The 22,620-nt window shown below is 37.9% G+C and overlaps 1 protein-coding gene across 1 annotated transcript in view; it reads left to right on the top strand.

The window, feature by feature from the left end:
- Positions 1 to 22,620, top strand: part of cdh10b (cadherin 10, type 2b (T2-cadherin)) — an 86,127-nt gene that overhangs the window by 16,316 nt on the left and 47,191 nt on the right. Inside the window, exon 3 of the mRNA XM_073827702.1 lies at positions 22,248 to 22,542. Within this exon, the coding sequence (XP_073683803.1) occupies positions 22,248 to 22,542 (295 nt within the window). The remainder of the gene's footprint in view (positions 1 to 22,247; positions 22,543 to 22,620) is intronic.

The following is a 22,620-nucleotide window of genomic DNA, read 5'->3' as shown; positions in this document are numbered from 1 at the left end:
AGCGCTATTGATGTGAACAAAATCCTATTAACCTTCTCCAAGCCCCATAATGCATTGTGCAAATAAACCCGTTCATACTGTCCCGTTTTCCTGGTGAGCTCTCTTCTTGTGTCTACCTAACCCTTTTGATCCTCTTCACGTAAATACTCAGTGCTTTGGGGAAAAAAAAAAAAAAAAAGAATGCCTTGATCTTGATCGTTTTTGCAAGCATTAATAACGAAAAGTCATAGAGTGATGGTTCACATTTGAATGTTTAAATATTTAGCACAGGATTATAAACTCATCTGAGTGTGGAGAACCACATCATGAAGCGATAGAGGGGAAACTCGTGGTAATCTGACAGTTGTAGCACTACTGCAAGTGTCAACTAATTATGTAGAATGGCAACTCTAAATATTAAATGTTAACTGAGATAACATGTATATCAGGGGCATTGCAATGCTGAAGATCTTTTCTGAATAGACTATTCTGCAAGTTAAAAAGGTCACTTTTTTAATAAGCTATGTATGGGACATTAACAGAAAAGCTACAATACAAGTATACAAGTATGTCAGTTTAAATGACAGTCTTATCACACATTCATAACATTTGTCCAAAAAAAAAAAAAAAAACTGTAATCACTGAGGCTGCATCTGAACAAGTAGATAATTGTAAATACTTCTCTGAGTAGAAACTTCTTTGAATAAGTAAATACTTTACAATACAATAAATACAGATTGTTCTACAGTATATTGTATGAATGTGTGTAGTAAAGTAGTAATGTAATATGTACATACTACATTACCATTCACAAATTTTCTCATGGCTTCATGGGATAGTCCACTGGATGTGTCTCTCAGAATCTCTCTGGAAGTATTATGTTACCTGGGTTTTTTGTCTAATGTTTTATGAAAACTGTAAATCAGATATACCACTATTTTTTTTTTTTTTGCCTACTACATAACAATATATATATGCACTAACTTTACTTATACTGCAATTTATTTTTTTTATTTGTAAAAGTAAACTTTTGACCTGTCATTCTTTAGCTAAAATATTATCCCTTAACATACTTCTAGTGTAATTTTACTTTTTATTGTATATTTTTCTTTACTTCTATTGTAGTTTTCAGAATTTTAATACGACTGCACCTGTAATATCTGTGTACTAAAAACGTATGATTAATAATACATTATAGGTCAAAGATGTTAAGATGTCTACGTCAAAGGAAAAAAAAAAAGTGATTTTATGTCAATATATTAAATACTGTACATTAAATGTAAGTAAAGTGTCTACTTTTAAGGTATTAAAAAAGTTTGCGGAGAATATGTAAAAAAAAATGTCAAAATTTGGTTGAAATAATTTTACATTCTCATTCAGTGTAACAATATTTATGTAAAAATTCAAACAGCATCCTTATTCTGACTTGTACATATTAAAATAAATAAAATAAGGGAGCATATTAAGTTTTATTGTGTTTTAAATGAGTAAAAAATCTTACTGACAAATGGGCAAAGCCTAGAATTGTGGCAAATTTAAAAAAAAAAAAATGTAGAATTACACATAATTAGTATTTGCAGTGAAAGAAATTTGTCTTTAAATATGTCATAAATTGATCTTTGTTGTAAATATGCCTGACAAGATTGTTACACTGAATGACATTTTAGTGGTTGTCTTCTGTAAATTAGGGAAAAATGTATGACATTTATTTTTTTGCTCAGAAAAATAAAAACATGAAATACTATTAAATTTAACAGAAAACTTTAAAATATTTTTTAGGAAAAACAACAACAATTTAAAGCAGTATTACACTTACTGTTTAAACCTGCTTAAACCTTTTTCGTCTTTGACCCTTATAAATGTAATTTACTTATATTTTTACTTTACTAATTAAAGTAAAAAAAAAAATGATAATAATAACTAGGGAAGTAACAACAATAATATTGTGATATGAAGTCCACAATAAATTATTTATTGTAATATTAAAATGTTTATTCAAAGTTCAGTTATTCTCTAATGCACTATGAGAGGTCAAAATGAAGAGCTCCAACCCATGTTCCCAACTAAGAAAACTTAAGTCAGTGAATTGACTTATACTTGAAATTTAAAGTGGACTCAACCCTCTTTTTATTCGTGATATACGTCCCTAATAATAATAACAATTATTATTATTAATACTGGCATAGGTATTATTAGTATTAAAACCTCAATGGCAGCATTAATAGTCAAATGAAACAATGGAAAATTGAAACTTTTTTGTAGCTTTCTTGGCGCTGACAGTAATTAGAACACCCAGAGTCTTCCAGTGAGCAGCCAAATGGAAAACATTGGCTTTATGAAGTGTGCATCCAATTGATTATTCCACGAGGCCACAGGATATGATGTAGTATGTCCATATTATTATTAGTATTATTATTATTAACATCGGCATAAGTATTAATAGTATTAAAACCTCAATGACAGCATTGAGAGTCGAATTAAACACTGGAAAATTGAAACTATGTTTTCAATTATTTATGCATTAATGGCTTTGCATTATGATACTGCACTAATGGGCAAACTCGTTCTCATTATATGTCTAGCAATGGTTCTGATGCACATTATACCTCAAATTAAGTACTCTGAATACTTATTAACCACAAAAAGAGAAACAAAATGAACAGGCAAACTCCTAGTAAAATGCAAACACAATGTAATAAAATCAGCAAAGAAACACACTGAACGAGTTGAATAAACCTGAAAAAGATCTTGCAGATTTTTTTTCACTTTCTGTCACAGCAAAGTCAGGCCTCACAGGAACCTCCAGCTATCTAAGTAGTTGCAGCGCGTGTCCTTATCCACTCAAATGAACCAGCGGAGTCTACAGCCAGTCGAGGAGATTAGAAGAGAGAGAGAGCTTTGCTGAGTTTGGGTTCATGCGCTTTTCAACTCCTCAGAGAGTCTGCATGCGATGAAATCTGTTGTAAACCTTCGCGAGTGACAGTGTAAAAACTAGCGCGCGAACCGCGTGGCCTTATGATTAACGCCGAACAGCGAAAGCACAAAAGGGGCGAGCGAGGTGGGGCGAGTCAGCGAGAGGAAGATTGCGCCGCAGCGCTCGTGTTGAGTTAGTCAACTCAAATGTGACTCTGTCCTAGACTGAGCAAGCTCAAGATATACACAAAGAAAGAAAGGGTGGGGGGAAAATACATAATTATTCTGTATCCGTTCTGGGCCCGGGCTCTCATTTTCACAATCTCCTCTCTGCAGTACTAAGCAAGTGTTCACCGCCGACCTGACAAGAATTGTCAATGATTTCTCCCGTGCTCGGCTGACAATCCCTCTGTGTGTGTGCAGGGGATTTAATTCCTAAAGCTGCTCCGAGTCAAAGGCTAATTTTGTGCTACGCGAATTAGCAAAGGCAAATGAAAGTAAGGCCGGGGTAAATCCGCGCTGCCTTTACTTCATATTCAACTGTCAGCTCATTATAATCAAGAACATCCTTCAAAAATAATGGGAAATAGCACACTTTTTCTTGGAATACTGGCACGCTTGGCGTCTTTCTCCATGTTGACTCTTTGGGGACACGCTTGGATTTTTGACTGGCAGAGATTATTTAGGCAACCTCACGCCGGAGACATATTCCTGCCAATAAACAAAGGGTATCTGTTCAGGATTGCCGGTGCCACAGAGAGCGCGGTGTTGTGCCAAAAAGTGCTCCCAGAGCAAATGAGCAAGCGATCAGTATTCAATGCCATGCGGCACTCTCCCTGTAGTGCATTTGAAATGAACAGAGGGATTGTGGTTAGGGTTGAATCAGGATCTATGAGGCCGAATCAAATCGCTTATATTTTTCATAAGTCACTGCGAAAGGCCGCCACATGGCCGACAGACGCCTTATTCTGAAGCATCTTTTAATTTATCCCCAGAGGCCCAGAGGTGCTTTGGCTCTCCCTCTCTCTCTCTCTCTCTTTTTTTTGTTGTTTTTTTGGAGCTGGCAGTAATTAGGACACCCTGAGTCTTCCAGTGAGCAGCCAAACGGAAAACATTGGCTACACTGTGGAAACGAAACATCTGGTGTTTTGTGATATAGACCTGTTGGAAAATAAATAAATAAATTGGGTTTACAATCAATTAGGCAAGTTACTAAGGTGCCTGTAGCTATAGTAGTCGTACATGTGCCGTGTGTTCATGATATGAGATGATTTTTGTCTGAAAGAGTGTAAACAACCTACCGAGCAAATGTAAACTTGTACTTTTGGGATAAACGAAATGTTCAGGTGATGCACCATGTTAATGTTTAATTTTTTTCTCTGACTATTTTTGTCTTGTTTTCTGGTACAAATATCTAAATATTCTCAAAACAAGATTCATATGTGCTCCTGGACCACATAACCGTTTGTCTTAAGTTACACAGGTATATTTGTAGAAATAGCCTACAATACATCGTATGGGTCAAAATGATCGATTTTTCTTTTATGACAAAAATCATTAGGATATTAAGTAAAGATCCCTGTTGGATCCATGTTCCATGAACAACAATGTGCGTATCATGAACCATTTGATTCAAAACGGAACTTCAAAGCAGGTATCAAAATCATTTGATTCAGAACGGGACTTCAATGTGCGTATCACAAATCATTTGATTCAAAACGGAACTTCAACGCGTTTATCAAAATCATTTGATTCAGAACGGGACTTCAATGTGCGTATCACAAATCAATTGATTCAAAACGGAACTTCAACGCGTTTATCAAAATCATTTGATTCAGAACGGGACTTCAATGTGCGTATCACAAATCAATTGATTCAAAACGGAACTTCAACGCGTTTATCAAAATCATTTGATTCAGAACGGGACTTCAATGTGCGTATCACAAATCATTTGATTCAAAACAGAACTTCAACGCGTTTATCAAAATCATTTGATTCAGAACGGGACTTCAATGTGCGTATCACAAATCAATTGATTCAAAACGGAACTTTAAAGCACATATGGCAAATCATTTGATTCAGAACAGGACTTCAATGTGGGTATCGCAAATCAATTGATTCAAAACAGAACTTCAAAGCATGTATGGCAAATCATTTGATTCAAAACTGGACTTCAATGCATGTATCGTGAATCATTTGATTCAAAATGGGACTTCCAAGCATGTATCGCGAATTGTTTGATTCAAAACTGAACTTCAAAGCACGTATTGCAAATCATTTGATTCAGAATGGAACTTCAATGCACGTGTTGTGAATCATTTGATTCAAAACGGAACTTCAAAACACTTATGGCAAATCATTTGATTCAAAACAGGACTTCAATGTGCGTATCGCGAATCATTTTATTCAAAATGGGACTTCAATGCACGTATCACAAATCATTTGATTCAAAATGGGACTTCAAAGTGCGTATCGCAAATCATTTGATTCAGACTAGAACTTCAAAGTACGTGTGGTGAATCACTTGATTCAAAATGGAACTTCCAAAAACGTATCACAAATCATATGATTCAAAATGGGACTTCAAAAAGCGTATCGCAAATCATTGGTTCAAAACGGGACTTCTAAAAGTGTATCTCAAATCATTTGATTCTAAACGGAACTTCAAAAAGAGTATCGCAAATCATTTGATTCAAAATGGAACTTCAAAGCAGGTATAGCGAATCATTTGAGTCAAAACGGAACTTCAAAAAGTATATTGCAAATCATTTGATTCAAAACGGAACTTCAAAGTGTGTATTGCAAATCATTTGATTCAGAACGGCACTTCAAAGCATGTATCGCAAATCATTTGATTTAAAACGGAACTTCAAAGTGTGTATCGCAAATCATTTGATTCAAAATAGGACTTCAAAGCATGTATCGCAAATCATTTGATTTAAAACGGAACTTCAAAGCATGTATCGCAAATCATTTGATTTTAAAACGGAACTTCAAAAAGTGTATCGCAAATCATTTGATTCAAAACGGAACTTCAAAGTGTGTATTGCAAATCATTTGATTCAGAACGGCACTTCAAAGCATGTATCGCAAATCATTTGATTTAAAACGGAACTTCAAAGCATGTATCGCAAATCATTTGATTTTAAAACGGAACTTCAAAGTGTGTATCGCAAATCATTTGATTCAGAACGGCACTTCAAAGCATGTATCGCAAATCATTTGATTCAAAATGGAACTTCAAAGTGCGTGTGGCGAATCATTTGATTCAAAACAGAACTTCACAGCACGTATGGTGATTAATTTGATTCAAAACAGAACTTTAAAGCGCGTGTTGCGAATCATTTGATTCAAAACAACTTCACAGCAAGTATGGTGATTAATTTGATTCAAAACAGAACTTTAAAGCGCGTGTTGCGAATCATTTGATTTAGATCATATCCATTGGGGATAAAAAGATGAGGCAGAGATGCATGGAGAGATGAGGGGGGAAATCCCCCCATTCCCCCCAGCAAATGGCACCCTGCGTACAGTATGTGTATTTGAGAAGCAAAATCACATAAGTTGTTTTCTGAAAAAAGTATCAAAATTAAGGGAGGTTTTGGTTAAAACAAGCCAAATATCTGCCAGTGGGGTAGGAATAATAATCTTACATATAATATATAATCTCTAAAATAATTATAATAATTTAATAATTATTTAATAATTATAAAACAGAATTATAAAAAATGTAAAAAGGTAACTGACTATTTCAGTCAAAGTTTAGAATTATTTTCGCAATTCCAAGTATATATAATTTTCCACATAATTCACATCATTTCGAGTTTATATCTCGCAATTAGAAGTTATAAAGTTTATATCGCATAACTCTGAGATTCTGTCTTGCAATTCTGTGAAATAAAGTCTGAATTGCAAGAAAAAAAATCTGAAAAAGTCGAAATAAATAAACTAAATTCTGACACATTTAACTCAAGTATCTTGATTCAAAAAATGTTTGGATAATTATACTGTAAAACAAGATAAAAATACTAAATAAAACAATTTTTTTTGCAGTGTAACAACGTTTGTTGATATAAACCCTCAGCCTCCAAGGGTCCATTTAACATTTTACACGTCTCCCTGATTTGTTTGCACTTTCCAAGAAGAAACGCACACAGCCCTAGTGACACCTTTATTATTTCGAGATTTCAAACGCTTTTTATTTAGAACGAAGCATTTTGTGTTAATGACTTAAAAAGCACTGAAACGAAATTACCGCTTCTAAACATGTCAGTGTTTATTCCGGCTCTCCATTCTCTGCGTAACATTTTTAGCGAACAGTTCCTGGTCTCTGACTGCTGAAATAATATGCAACGGCTAAAGACTCACCCGCAGCACTTTATAGAACAAGACAGGTTGTTATGAGACGCATTACGCCTTCGCTAAAGCAGGGCCAAAAACATCTTTCATATATCGCCTTCATTCCTGCAGGGAATTTCAGGCTCGACCACAGTCCACCTCAAATTAATGACCTAATGAAGCCCGTTGTTGTCGTTCTAGCGTGTGTTTACCTCAGAGATTAATGCAATGTTTTATGTATACCCTTTAAGCGCGCCTAGACGCTCGTCTGACAAATACCAATTAGCCCAGAGAAGCTGGGGTTTGTATTGGCTTTATGCGGTTGTCTGCTTTCATTGCATGTCTTTGTCTCAGATGTCTTTTTATGGATTTCAAACTCACGTCTGTGTGGGCCATGGCAGCACTGAAGGATTTCTTCACAATAAAGGACATAGAGAGACTAATTATGGTGCTGTCAAGGGATTTTATACATAGAGGAGATGAAAATGGAATCTACATCTTCATATCGGCTTCCTCTAGTTACAACTAACATGAAAGTCTCCTGTTTTCCAGAAAATACTCTTTGGAGGTATGCCACGCTTTGTTCTGAAATGAAAGAATGAGAATTAAACGGTGCTTCGCCGATACAATGCATGATAAGTGTCTCTGGTGAGCATACATTGGCATACGACTTAAAGGCCTTCTTTATAAACATCAAGGTTGCACAAGGGTAGATTTCAGACTGTGGCTAATGTCATCTGTCATGCTTTTCTGTCTGGTTTAAATTTTAACTCTGCCCTAAACCGTGGCAAATGCTTGAGCACTGAGAGGATGTGTTCATGTTGCTGTATTCTGATTATTCATTTCTCAAACCTTGTAGATCACAATCAACACTTGATGATTAGAAGTTTAATATCAACTCCAAGACTCATGAGTAAACTGTTATGCAACTCATCACTTCTGATTAAAATATAATGAGTTTGAATACTGCGGGCAAAAATTTATCATTCTGATTAATTATAGAAGGATAATAAAAGTTCCAAAATGGGGGGTTCAAATCGATGCCATAAAAGAACCATTTTTGGTTTCCCCAAGAACCTTTCATTGAAAAGTTCTTAAAAGAACCTTTTTTTTTTGGTAATCAGAAGAACCATTATTTTTCCACTATACATAAACACAACTATTAAAAATAAAGGTTCTTTATTGGCATCTACGGTCCCATTAAGAACATTTAACATCTATAGAACCTTTCCATTTCACAGAAGGCTCTTTATAGTGGAAAGTTTCTTTAGATTATTTAATAGATTATTTGTTTTTCAAACTAAGGAAAAAAAGCTTGTTTTGAGAACTGACTACTGAACCAAAAATAGTTCTTTTAATCATCACTGCAAAAACCTACTTTTGAAACCTCTATTTTTAAGAGCATAAAGAATCTTTTGTGTTTTAAGAAGGTTTAATTGATGTTAAAGATTATTTAAGAAACCATAAATGAGCAATATCAAACGAAGCCATGTGAGATGGCTGCATATCGGCACGGCTGTGATTCGGCCGTAGGTCTAGTATCATAGGTAATTACTATGTTACTCTATACAGCCATATCACACTGCTACGAATGTGATATTGTGTTTATACAACAGTTCAACAGCACAAGTGTGTAAATACATATGAAACAACAACGGAGTCTTTAAAAAACCCTCTTTTGGACAAACAATTTTTTTTTTCTGCCATGCTAAAAAATTCCAGAAGATCTGGCTATGGTATGGCCATTTACGGCAGGTGCATGAGTGCTGAACGGCCACTGACGCCCAGGAGCTCACATCTCCGAAAACATAGACACAAACTGCATATATGAAGTCTAAACAATGACATTCTCACCTAAAAAAAACTCTACATTCCATGACACAAAAAAAGTATTATTTATAAAATTATACTGGGTTTGGGCATCCGCCATAAAACTCGCTGTGAGAAATACCGCACATTAATGCCATAGAAGAACCTTTCAGTAAACAATGTTTTCCTTTTTTTCCATTGTACATAATGAATATTAAATATAAAGGTTCTTTATTGGCATCTAAGGTTCCATTAAGAACATTAAACATACATGGAACAATTTCCATTTCACAAAAGGCACTTTATAGTGGAAAAAGTTTCTTTAGGTTATTACAAAATTCTAAGAACTAAGAAAAAAAAAACTTCTTTTGAGAAGTGATTACTGAAAGATTATTTAAGGAACCAAAAATGGTTCTTTTATGCATCACTGCAAAAACCTCCTTCTGAAACCTTTATTTTTGAGAGAATAAAGAACCGTTTTGTGTTTTGAGATGGTTTAATGGATGTTAAAGTTTTTTAAGGAATGAAAAATGAGCAATATTAAACAAGTAGCTGTGCAAGATGGGTGTATATTGGCATGTCTGTGATTCAGTCGGTATAGTGCCATAGGTAATCACAGCGTGCCGATAAACAGCCATATCGCACTGCTATAAGTGTGATATTGCGTTTATACAACAGTTCAACAGCACGATTGTATAAATACATAAGAAACAACAATTGGAGTTTCTTTAAAAATCCTCTTTTGGATTTCCTTCCACTATGTTGCAAATTCTAGAAGATTTGGCCAAGGGAAGGTTGCTCTTGGCAGGTTCATGAGTGCTGAATGGCCGCTGACGGCCTGGAGCTCACATCCTTGAAAACAATGAAGAAAATTTTCAAATAGATGTTATCTTTATTAACAAACTGCATATATGAAGTCTAAACAACTAGATTTTCACATAAAAAGTGTTAAAACTACATTATGTGACAAAAACAGTATTATTTGTAAAATAAAAGTGAATTTGGGTGTACGCCATGACACTTACTTTGAAAAATACCACAAAAAATGTAATACAAACAGTGAAACAGTTCTGATATCACTTAAATATCACACACCTCTCAGTTAAACCGATTCCCTTTAAATAACTTTTGTATTCTGATTATTAATTTCTGAAACCTTGTAGATCAAAATCAACACTTCCGAAAAAGTAATCAGAATTTTAATACCACCCCCAAGACTCAGGAGTAAACTGTTACGTAACTCATCACTTATGATTAAAATATAATGAGTGTGGGCAAAAAAAATGTTTTGATCAATTGTAGAATAATTGTAATAATTGTAGAATGTAAAAATAAAAGTTCCAAAGGGGGGGGGGGTTCACATTGATGCCATAGAAGAACCGTTTTTCAACTGTACATAATCACTATTAAAATTAAAGGTTCTTTATTGGCATCTATTAAGAACATCAAACGTGGAACCGTGGCATTTCACAAAAGGCTCTATATAGTGAAAAAAGTTTCTTTAGATTATTACAAAGTTCTTCAAACTACGAAAAAAAAGAGAACTGCTCTTGAGAACTGATTACTGAAAGGTTATTTGAGGGACCAAAAATGGTTCTTCTATGCAATACTGCAGAAACCTCCTTTTGAAACCACAATATTAAGAGTACAAAGACCCTTTTGTGTTTTGAGATGGTTTAAAAAGTGTTAAGGGTTCTTTAAGGAACCATAAATGTGCAAGATGGTTGTATATTGGCACGGCTGTGATTCGACCATAGGTCGAGTGCTGTAAATAATCACAGCGTGCCAATATACAGCCATATTGCACTGCTACGAGTGGGATATTGCTTTTATACAACAGTTTGACAGCACAAGTGTGTAAATGCATAAGAATCAACAACAGAGTGTCTTTAAAAACCCTCTTTTTTTTTCATTCCACCATGCAAAAAATTCCAAAATATCTGGCCGAGGTAAGGCTGCTCTCAGCCTGTTCATGAGCACTGAACAGCTGCAGACGGAATAGAGCTCACATCTCCGAAAACTTTGAAGCTATATTAACAAACTGCATATTTGAAGTTTAAACAAGTACATTCTCCCCTAAAAAACAGTATTATTTATAAAATTATAGTGGATTTGGGCATCTGCCATGACACCCGCTGTGACAAAGACCGCAAGCGAAGTGATACAAATGGTGAAACGGTTGGAGTTATCACTAGAATATCACACTACTCTCAGCCAATCAGACCAGAAGAACTGTTGTATAAATGCCAATAAATAAGTTATTTTTAAGATTGTAGCACTTATTGATTTATGCTGCTCCAGCATGGTAGCTTCTACATAAAAACAAACATTTGACATTTCCATCAGAAAAAAAGAAATAAATGTAACTTGAGATGTCATTTCTTCCTAAAAATTGGTTCAACCCCCATCACACTTGGGTCTAGAGTCGCTGGCTGTAAATATGTTGAAAATAATTAGATCTTGTCGCAAGTTATTTATATCTGCTTTGGCTTTCCTGCATGCTGTGTCCCTCACTCGCTCTGTCACTCAGGAGAATGTGGACCCGTGAGATAGAGCGCACAAACATTTCATTAACCACATGCTAATGACTCGCATGCTAATGTTTGCATAGATTACTGGCTTGGAGCTGAAAGCAGAGACATTTCCCCTTTTCGCTCACTGCGGCTGACAAATTCTGGATTTATTTATTTGGACTTTTCTGTCGTTCTTGTCTGTGACTGTAAACATCGAGGCTTTGTCATCATGTCGCAGGAGGTTGATTAAAAACACTGACTTCATAGATGCTTCACAGATCAAGTCCAGGTCACTTGAGAGGCAAAGGCGGTTGCATAAATCATGCAATGTTATTTTCTTAAACTTTAAATATTGCTTTGTGGCCTCTGGTATGCAAAGTAATAATCTATAACAAAACTACCGGTATATACATGCATCACAAAACCCCAATGGAAAAATTATTTTTATAGTAGATGTCTTACCAACGTATTTCTCAATTTCAAACATATTATCTGTAATATTGATTTATTCTTGTGCATATCCATAATACAGTAATCAGAGGTCAAGCACTCAAATTTGGAGTGAGAAGAGACCGATCTGAACAGTTAAATAATTAGCATAAATCAATATAGAGTTAAACATCACAACAGCCTCATATTTAAAAAGGTTACAGGCCTACAATTTTCTCCTTCACGCTCTTGTCCGCTATTGAAACTGCCAAAAACATGAATGAGAAGGAATTATTCGACTAAAATACTGAAAATTCAGTGTAACAAACAGCAAGTGTGATCATGCAGGAATATTCCAAAAGCTTTGTACATATGAAAAATGGTGTGTGTGTGTGTGTGTGTGTGTGTGTGTGTGTGTGTGTGTGTGTGTGTGTGTGTGTGTGTGTGTGTGTGTAATGAAAGAATGATTCATAATCTGATATGAAATCAATCTAATCATCGACTGGGTTAATGAGCTGAATATAGCCAGAAACTGGGAAATAGCCTAAGGAGCCACTTCACAGACCACACTATGCTTAAATAACTCATACTAAATAACTTACATCCCTTACTTTATGCTGTGTTCTGTTCTGAAAACATACAAATAAATGTTGTTCTTTTTATTAATCAAAACAATTCTGAAAACGCATCAAGGTTTCCACAAAAACAGCACATTTTCATTGTTTCTAAAGGATCATGGGACACTGAAGACTTCAGTAATGATGCTGAAAATTCAGCTTCGCATCACAGGAATAAACTACATTCTAATATAGAAAACAATTATTTAAAACTGTAACAATATTTCACAATATAACTATTTTACTGTATTTTTAATCAAATAAATGCAGCCTTGCTTTGTTTCAAAACTGTACAAATGCTATTGACACACTTTTCATTGCTACTGTATGTATAAACCATTTCAAACTGTGTAAATCTATCCATCCATCCCGCATCTGTATTTACTGACTGATGTCTTTCGAAGTGCTGGACTTACAGCCGACTCCACCAAAGTGCACTCCTGCTGTCTACTATAATTCCCTATAGTTTTAACACCTAATTTTTCAAACAAGTAAAGGTGCTTTTTATGCCCCTGCACTAAGAAAGAAAAAAAAGAGAAAAGAACTACAGACGTCTGATGTGTGCATATATCCACTGACCCACAAACCCCCTGCAGCGACAGAGTGTGCAGTGTCTGCTAGTCACAAATGAATGACAGTGCACACTGCACACAGTCTTTACAAGATGGGGAATTTACAAAACATAAGGTACAACATCTGCCCTCTTCTAAAATACCAAAACAACATTTTCTTTTGACTTAATTTTGTATTTGTATCTTAATGTTGATGTATGTATATATATATATATATATATATATATATATATATATATATATATCTATGTTCCTGACGCGGCTCCTGTTCCTGACGCTATCTATGTTCCTGACGCGGCTGTGACCGCGCTCTCTGTTCCTGACGCGGAGGCGGCTGCGCTCTCTGTTCCTGACGCGGAGGCGACAGCGCTCTCTGTTCCTGACGCGGAGGCGACGGCGCTCTCTGTTCCTGACGCGGAGGCGACTGCGCTCTCTGTTCCTGACGCGGAGGCGACTGCGCTCTCTGTTCCTGACGCGGAGGCGGCTGCGCTCTCTGTTCCTGACGCGGAGGCGGCTGCGCTCTCTGTTCCTGACGCGGAGGCGGCTGCGCTCTCTGTTCCTGACGCGGAGGCGACTGCGCTCTCTGTTCCTGACGCGGAGGCGACTGCGCTCTCTGTTCCTGACGCGGAGGCGGCTGCGCTCTCTGTTCCTGACGCGGAGGCGGCTGCGCTCTCTGTTCCTGACGCGGAGGCGGCTGCGCTCTCTGTTCCTGACGCGGAGGCGACTGCGCTCTCTGTTCCTGACGTGGAGGCGGCTGCGCTCTCTGTTCCTGACGCGGAGGCGACTGCGCTCTCTGTTCCTGACGCGGAGGCGGCTGCGCTCTCTGTTCCTGACGCGGTGGCGACTGCGCTCTCTGTTCCTGACGCGGAGGCGACGGCGCTCTCTGTTCCTGACGCGGAGGCGGCTGCGCTCTCTGTTCCTGACGCGGAGGCGACTGCGCTCTCTGTTCCTGACGCGGAGGCGACGGCGCTCTCTGTTCCTGACGCGGAGGCGACGGCGCTCTCTGTTCCTGACGCGGAGGCAGCTGCGCTCGCTGTTCCTGACGCGGAGACGGCTGCGCTCTCTGTTCCTGACGCGGAGGCGGCTGCGCTCGCTGTTCCTGACGCGGCGGTGACCGCTCTCTCTGTTCCTGACGCGGCGGTGACCGCTCTCTCTGTTCCTGACGCGGAGGCGGCTGCGCTCTCTGTTCCTGACGCGGAGGCGACTGCGCTCTCTGTTCCTGACGCGGAGGCGGCTGCGCTCGCTGTTCCTGACGCGGAGACGGCTGCGCTCTCTGTTCCTGACACGGAGGCGACTGCGCTCTCTGTTCCTGACGCGGAGGCGGCTGCGCTCTCTGTTCCTGACGCGGAGGCGGCTGCGCTCTCTGTTCCTGACGCGGAGGCGACCGCGCTCTCTGTTCCTGACGCGGAGGCGACCGCGCTCTCTGTTCCTGACGCGGAGGCGGCTGCGCTCTCTGTTCCTGACGCGGCGGTGACCGCTCTCTCTGTTCCTGACGCGGAGGCGGCTGCGCTCTCTGTTCCTGACGCGGAGGCGACTGCGCTCTCTGTTCCTGACGCGGAGGCGGCTGCGCTCGCTGTTCCTGACGCGGAGACGGCTGCGCTCTCTGTTCCTGACGCGGAGGCGACTGCGCTCTCTGTTCCTGACGCGGAGGTGGCTGCGCTCTCTGTTCCTGACGCGGAGGCGACTGCGCTCTCTGTTCCTGACGCGGAGGCGACGGCGCTCTCTGTTCCTGACGCGGAGGCAGCTGCGCTCTCTGTTCCTGACGCGGCGGTGACCGCTCTCTCTGTTCCTGACGCGGCGGTGACCGCTCTCTCTGTTCCTGACGCGGCGGTGACCATTCTCTCTGTTCCGGACGCGGCGGTGACCGCTTTCTCTGTTCCTGACGCGCCGGTGACCGCTTTCTCTGTTCCTGATGCGGCGGTGACCGCTTTCTCTGTGCCGGACGCGGTGGTGACTGCTGGCGTTCCTCTGGCGGCTATGCCAGCTCACATTCCTCTGGCGGCTATGCCGGCTCGTGTTCCTCTGGCAGCGGTGCCCGCTGACGTTCCTCTGGCGACTGACGTTCCTCTGGCGGCTATGCCAGCTCACGTTCCTCTGGCCGCTGGCGTTCTTCTGGCGGCGAGGCCGGCTCGCGTTCCTCTGGCGGCTAAGCCAACTCACGTTCCTCCACTGCACGGGCCTGGCCCGCCATCCCTCCCCCTGTTTCACCAGTCCCCCGTTCCACCTCCCTCCAGACTTGTTTCGGCCTCAGGGAACGTCTGGAAGCCGTTCCGTTGGGGAGGGGTACTGTCATGACTCTGGGCTGCGGGTTTTCCCTCAGCCACCTGAGGTCGCTGTTTCCCTTCATCTTGCACTGCACTTCCCTGATTGTCTACACCTGTCTTGTTGTCTTTGATTATGACACTCGTTTCCTCCACAGCTGTTCACTATCACTACAGACTTTATAATCTCCACTCTCCCACCACTCTTGTGAGTCTGCATTGTTTTCTTATTTCATGTATCCTGTCCTCGATGTTTATGTTCCTGCCTTGCTCTAGTCGTGTTTGTGCCGTGTTGGCCTTTTGTTGGTTTGTTCGTTTGTTTATTTGTGTTAATTTAATTAAAGTATATCCTCACCTGCATTTGGACCCAGACCCCATCTCTCAGCCTATAAAACGTGACATGGATATATATACCGTAATGCCCTTTAGAAGCTACAGAGGATACTGACATGTTTCCCAGAAGACAAAATAAGTTAAATTTACCCCTATCTTCAAATTCCAAGTTTTTAACCCAGTCATTGTTTAAACATTTTTTTCCAAATAACTTGATGTTAATTGGTCAATATTATAGTGTTGACATCTTTTTGAGAAGATGAAATACTCTGCTTTAGATGCGGTTTCCAAATCAATACATACTGTATAATGTATTGTATTACTATATATGTGCACTTGCATAACCATTCAATAGTTTGGAGTCAGAAAGCCTTTTAATTTTTTACTTTTAAGTCTTTTAGTCTCACCAAGGCTGCATTTATTTGATCAAAAATACTGTATAAACTGTAACATTATTACATTTTTAAATAACCATTTTCTATTTGAATATATTGTAAAATGTAATTTATTCACGTGATCCAAAGCTGAATTTTTAGCGTCATTACTCCAGTCTTTAGTGTCACACGATCCTTCAGAAAACATTCTAATATGCTGATTTGCTCCTCCAGAAACATTTCATTTTATCATGTTGAAAACAGTTTTTAGTTTCAGTTAGAAACCATGTTATCTATTTCCAGAATTGATTAATAGAAAGTTCAAAAGAACTGCATCCATTTGAGATCAAATTCTTTTAAAAGTATGGTCTGATTTTGAATCTCAAATGCCAGAACTCAAGCACAGAATATGATTTATGCATTACAAGTGCACAAAAGTTGTAATAGACAAAGGTTATTCATATGATATCACCTCAATAAATTTCTAGAGGAGCTTATAAAATGTCAAATTAGGTTCATTTGGGATTTTAAATTTAGCTATTGTCAGTCTTCATTGTTTAAACACTGTGTTGCAAATAATTTGATGTTAATTGGTCAATATTATAGTTTTGACATCTTTTTGAGAAGATCAAATCCTCTGCTTTAGATGCGGTTTCCAAATCAATACATACTGTATAATGTATTGTATTACTATATATGTGCACTTGCATAACCATTCAATAGTTTGGAGTCAGAAAGATTTTATATTTTTCTGAAACAAGTCTTTTATTCTCACCAAGATCAAAAATACGGTATAAACAGTAATTTTATTAACATTTTAAATTTTCTATTTGAATATATTGTAAAATGTAATTTAATCCTGTGATCCAAAGCTGAGTTTTCAGCATCACTACTCCAGTCTTTAATGTCACACGATCCTTCAGAAAACATTCTAATATGCTGATTTGCTCCTCCAGAAACATTTCTTTTTTATCATTTTGAAAACAGTTTCAGTTAGAAACCATGTTATCGTTTTTCCAGGATTGATGAATACGAAGTTTAAAGAATCGCACCCATTTGAGATAAAATTCTTTTAAAAGTATGGTCTGATATTGAATCCCAAATGCCAGAACTCAAGCACAAAATATGACTTACTATAGTGTACTATGATGAAGGTTTGCCTCATGAATATTAATTACTTGCATGACTGGGCAGTCTAGAAAGGTTACCAAGCAACGTCAGCAGGGCCTAATTAATATTCATGAGATTAGCCATCGCCATGTCATAACAACTGCTGAATGGACTGCAATTTTAATGTCCATTGCAGCATTTCAGCCAATTCTGTATAAAAAAAGTACTTCATATTTATACTTTTTTTAGTTTTCCACACAAACCCTATGCAGCGTAAATAGAGTAAATTGGGAATTTGTATTAAATTTGCTATTCTGTTTGATTATGATTGAACAACATTGACATAACTTTCTCTCAACTTTCTAACACTGGAGCCGTATGTTGCTTCTAACCACTGAGGGGGAAAAACCCTGATGTAATCCAATTATATACATTGTGAATCTGCTAATATAGTACATTTGTCAGATGTCAAGTAGGCTCTTCATGATTTATTAGATTTCAGTAAAATACCACAAAAAAACCTTAAACCAGCTTTTAATAGCCCTAGAACAGTGTGAAAAATGTGTTGTTTCTACCATCTGGATCTTCAAACTGATGGCAGAAACATTTGTTTTATACATTCTTCAAAGCTGTATATCCAAGATATTTAGTTTTTCTTTTTCACACAGTGAGATTTGAAGTGTCATCAGCAATTATTGTAATTTAAACTACTGTGTGGTTATGCTGTAAATATGGATAACCGATACGGTTCCATAATGCTTGACGTCATTCTGGTATCGGATGACTTTTTTGCGAGCGAGCGGTGTATGTTTCTCTTCTCTCACTGTGTCAGCGGTGACAGCACAATCCCAGGAGACCCGAAAGATCAATAGAGTGTGAACCAACTCTGAGACAGGAGTTCACAAAACTAATCAAACTTGTGTTACGTATGTCACCTCTACACAGCCAGCTCTGACATACTGTAAGAGAAATCTCTCTGTAAACAGTGCAGATGCACTTGCATAAGATCTGAAATAAAAAAAAAAACAGGGACATTTCTAGTCCAGTAAATCAATATCATCTAAAATTACACTAAAAAAGAAGGACTATTCTGCTTTTGTGTGTTTTGACCATTGTAAAGGTTGTACGGTAACGACTTTGGTATATCATACAACTCTAAATTACACTACTGATGAAAAGTTTGAGGTCGGTAAGATTACTTTCTTTTTTTACTTTCTTTTGACACTGAAGACTGGAGTAATGGCTGCAGAAAATTCAGCTTTGCATCACAGAAATAAATAAAATTGTCAAACATATTCAAATAGAAAACAGTTATTTTACATTGTAATAATATTTGGAATATTACTGTTTTTATTGTATTTTTGATAAAAAAAAAAAAAAAAAGTTAAAGTTGGAAAAAAAAAAATTATATTTCCTAAGCCAAAAACATAGACTATCCCTGGAAAAAAGGGAGATGATTGGACACCCTATACAAATACAGTTGAAGTCAAAAGTTTACATACACCTTGCAGAATCTGCAAAATGTTAATTATTTTACCAAAATAAGAGGGATCATACAAAATGCATGTAATTTTTTATTTAGTACTGACCTGGATAAGATATTTCACATAAAATACATTTACATGTAGTCCACAAGAGAAAATAATGACCCCGTTCAAAAGTTTACATACACTTGATTCTTAATACTGTGTTGTTACCTGAATGATCCACAGCTGTGTTTTTGTTTAGTGATAGTTGTTCATGAGTCCCTTGTTTGTCCTGAACAGTTAAACTGCCAGTTGTTCTTCAGAAAAGAATTTTCAGAATTTGTCAGGTCCCACAAATTCTTTGGATTCTCTGGATTTGTGTGCATTTAAACCCTTCAAAACAATGGCTGCATGATTTTGAGATCCATTTTCTCACACTGAGGATAACTGAGAGACTCATATACAACTATTACAGAAGGTTCAAACTCTCGCTGATGCTCCAGAAGGAAAAACCATGCATCAAGAGCCAGGGGTGTAAACTTTTGAACAGAATGAAGATTTTTCTTATTTTGCCTAAATATCATATTTTTTTCATTTAGTACTGCCCTTCAGAAGCTACAGAAGATAGTTACATGTTTCCCAGAGGACAAGATAAATTAAACTTACCCTGATCTTCAAATTCAAATAGTTTTCACCCCCTGGTTCTTATTGCGTCGTGTTCATTTGTGAAGCATCAGTGAGCGTTTGAACATTCTGCAATAGTATGAGAACCAAAAATGATGACATTTATGACCCTCTCTGTTCCATGTTTGTTATGATCAAACATAAAAATAAGGTATAAACACAAATGTATAGAATTGACTCATCAGCACGCTGATTGGAATTAAGAACCAATCAGACAGCCACTGGGGAGGCCACAAAACTCCAAACACAACACTAATGAAAAGCTTTTAGTTGAGAAAAAAAAATGTTTTTTTTTTTCCCCCCTTGCAGAACACACATAAGATTCCTGCATTTTAAAATAAGGTGATCTCAACCTCTAGTGAAGTCTAAGAGGTCATCATTTACTCAGCCTCAAATCTTTATGACTTTTTTTGTTCTGTGGAAAAGTAGTCCATTTGATTCACACACTGATTTGAGTGAGGAACAGAATAATATTTAGATATTTACTCACTGAAAACTCCTTGGTGTGCTCATGAGAGAAGAACAGATGTTGGATTCATGAATGAATCCTATTGAGTCAGACTCTCTTGAAGAATCAGTTCATCCATTTGACCAACTTATTAGCTCACTAGAAGAGAAAAATAGTGAAATTCAAGAAAATGCAGTTTGTTCTTCACACAAAGCTTTTGTTTGACTTCAGAAGACTTGGAATAGAATGCACAAGTCATATGTGGCATTTTTAGGGTGTCTTAATTGTACTCTTGCATCTTTTCTGAAGCATTAGTCCCCATGGGGACTAAATGGATGCAAAAGAACTACCAGTACGATTCTCCTATAGGTGTCCATGGAAAAAAATAACAGCGTAAGGGTTTGTACCCATGAGGGTGAGTGCGTATATATCTGTTAGAGAGGAGAATTTGGTTGCATTTTATTTTGTGACTTCACTGGGCTTAATATAATGAACTTTACGATTTTTAACAACTGGCATGAGAGGATTTAGCATGAAACACTAATATATGCTTTCCTACAACTTGCAGCAGGATTATTTCAATATTATTTACATATTTTTTAAATATGTCAAAATTATCGAATTTTCATTTATGCCAAAAATCATTAGGATATTAAGCAAAGATCATGTTCAATGAAGATACTTTGTAAATTGCCTACCATTAATGTATCAAAACGTATTCTTTTAATAGTAATATGCATTGCTAAGAACTTTATTTGGACAACTTTAAAGGTGATTTTCTTAATATTTTACCCTCAGATTCTCAAACCAGTTGTATCTCAACCAAATAGTGTCCTATCCTAAGAAACCATATATCCATGAAAAGCTTGTTTATTTGATTATGTATAAATCTCAATTAATATTTTCAAAATATATACTGTATGTGATTTGACTATGGATTTGACCCATTTCTTCCACTGAATAAAATATGAAAAAGGAAATTGCAATGTTTGATCTCACAATTCTGACTTTATTTCTTGCAACTGTGGTTTATGTAATGAAATTCTGACTTAGTTTCTCAGAACTGAGAGTTTGTAACTTGCAATTCTGTCTTTATAACTCACAATTGCGAGTTTCTATTTCACGAAAAGTCGGAATTGCGAGATTTAAACTAGCAATTGTGAGTAATAAAGTTAGAATTGTGAGATTAAAAAGTTGCAATTTTCTTTTTAAAATTTAATTTGCAGGTTTTCATCCTGCAGTTGCCTTATGCGCCAGGACATAAAACTGCTAAAGAAAAGACAACCATTTCTCTGAACAGCATGCTAGTGTGCTGTTAATGCAATTGTGTGTGTAATAGATACCTAATTCGGTTTTAGGACAGAGAGGAACGCTGCTTTACAATGACGCAACCTCCAAATTAAGGTTTTAATTGTTACATGTCAAATTATCTACATCCTGATAACAGTGGTTAGAAAAGCCTCTAAAATCGTTTCCAATTATAGTGTACATTTAGCCGTAAGTGGACAGATTATGAAATTGTAGGGTGCAATGCTCAGCATGCCGCTCTCAGAACGGAAGACGGTTTTTTGGTTCTTAGGAAAACAAGAGCTGTTTTTGCAGCTTCTTTCAGGCGTTGATTGATCATTTATTAAATATGAAACATTTTATGGCACCTATGCTGATTGGATATTTTGTCCAGGGCTGCATGGCTGGCCTCTTCTGGTAAAATCCTAATCAGGAAAAGAGGAACTGCAATCAAATGGAGAGGGCTGTCGGGCTTCCTCTTGTTGCTAAGAGACAGGTGTAAAATGAAAGTTCTGCTCTGAAGGAGCGTTTTGTGTAATTGTGACTGTTCGGAACAAAACCGGTCGTATCTTTCCTCCACAGTTTGAATGTACAGGAGTCTATTGACAGTTTTCTGAGATATATCCGCCATATGCCGTCAACCGCGGCAAACACAGAGCTTTCTACACAGTAAGTTCTGCACTCCTGCAGATAATGGCGAGATCGCCATTCGGCGCTCTGTGTTTGCTGCTGAAAAGGAAAAGAAGAATTGTGAAACCATTACTGATACTGATGTGAATGAAATACTTAAGTCGATATTTCAAGCTGCACCCACAAAGAAAATTAAACCGAGCGCCGCGGCCTTTGAGCAAATTCACATTCATATTCACATATTCATGACTCATTTAAAAACATTGCTCAAGAAACACATTCTGACTTTGGCCAGAAATGGCTTAAACTGCGTTTAGCAAATGGTTTAATTTCTGTTTCCATTTGCACAAGGTTTAGGGCCGCCGCCTGAACATTTTGCCCTGACAGACTGAGTATATTTGCGAACAATTTGCCAGTCGCACGCTAAGAAAACAGTTCATTCAGGAACTGTTAATTCCAGCGAAACTCTCTTTGCTCTTTTCAGCTTCACTCAGACATGGACACGGAAGATGGATCTGTGAAGTACGTCCTCACCGGAGACGGGGCCGGAACTATTTTCGAGATTGATGAAAACTCGGGTGATATCCACGCCACCAGGAGGCTTGACAGGGAAGAGAAAGCGTTGTACACCCTGAGCGCCAAAGCCGTCAACAAAACCTCTGGACAGGATCTGGAGAGGGCCTCGGAATTCATCATCAAAATCCACGACATCAATGACAACGAGCCAAAGTTTTCCAGGGACACCTACGTGGCCAGTGTATCAGAGATGTCCAATGTTGGTGAGTATGCAAATTCACAAAAGTTATTTTTTAAGGGTCAAAACTTATTGTTGTGGCAGTGCTTTTCAACTTATACAA

This window comes from Garra rufa, chromosome 22, assembly GCF_049309525.1.
Source record: "Garra rufa chromosome 22, GarRuf1.0, whole genome shotgun sequence".
NCBI lineage: Eukaryota > Metazoa > Chordata > Actinopteri > Cypriniformes > Cyprinidae > Garra > Garra rufa.
This window is presented reverse-complemented; position numbering and strand designations above follow the sequence as displayed.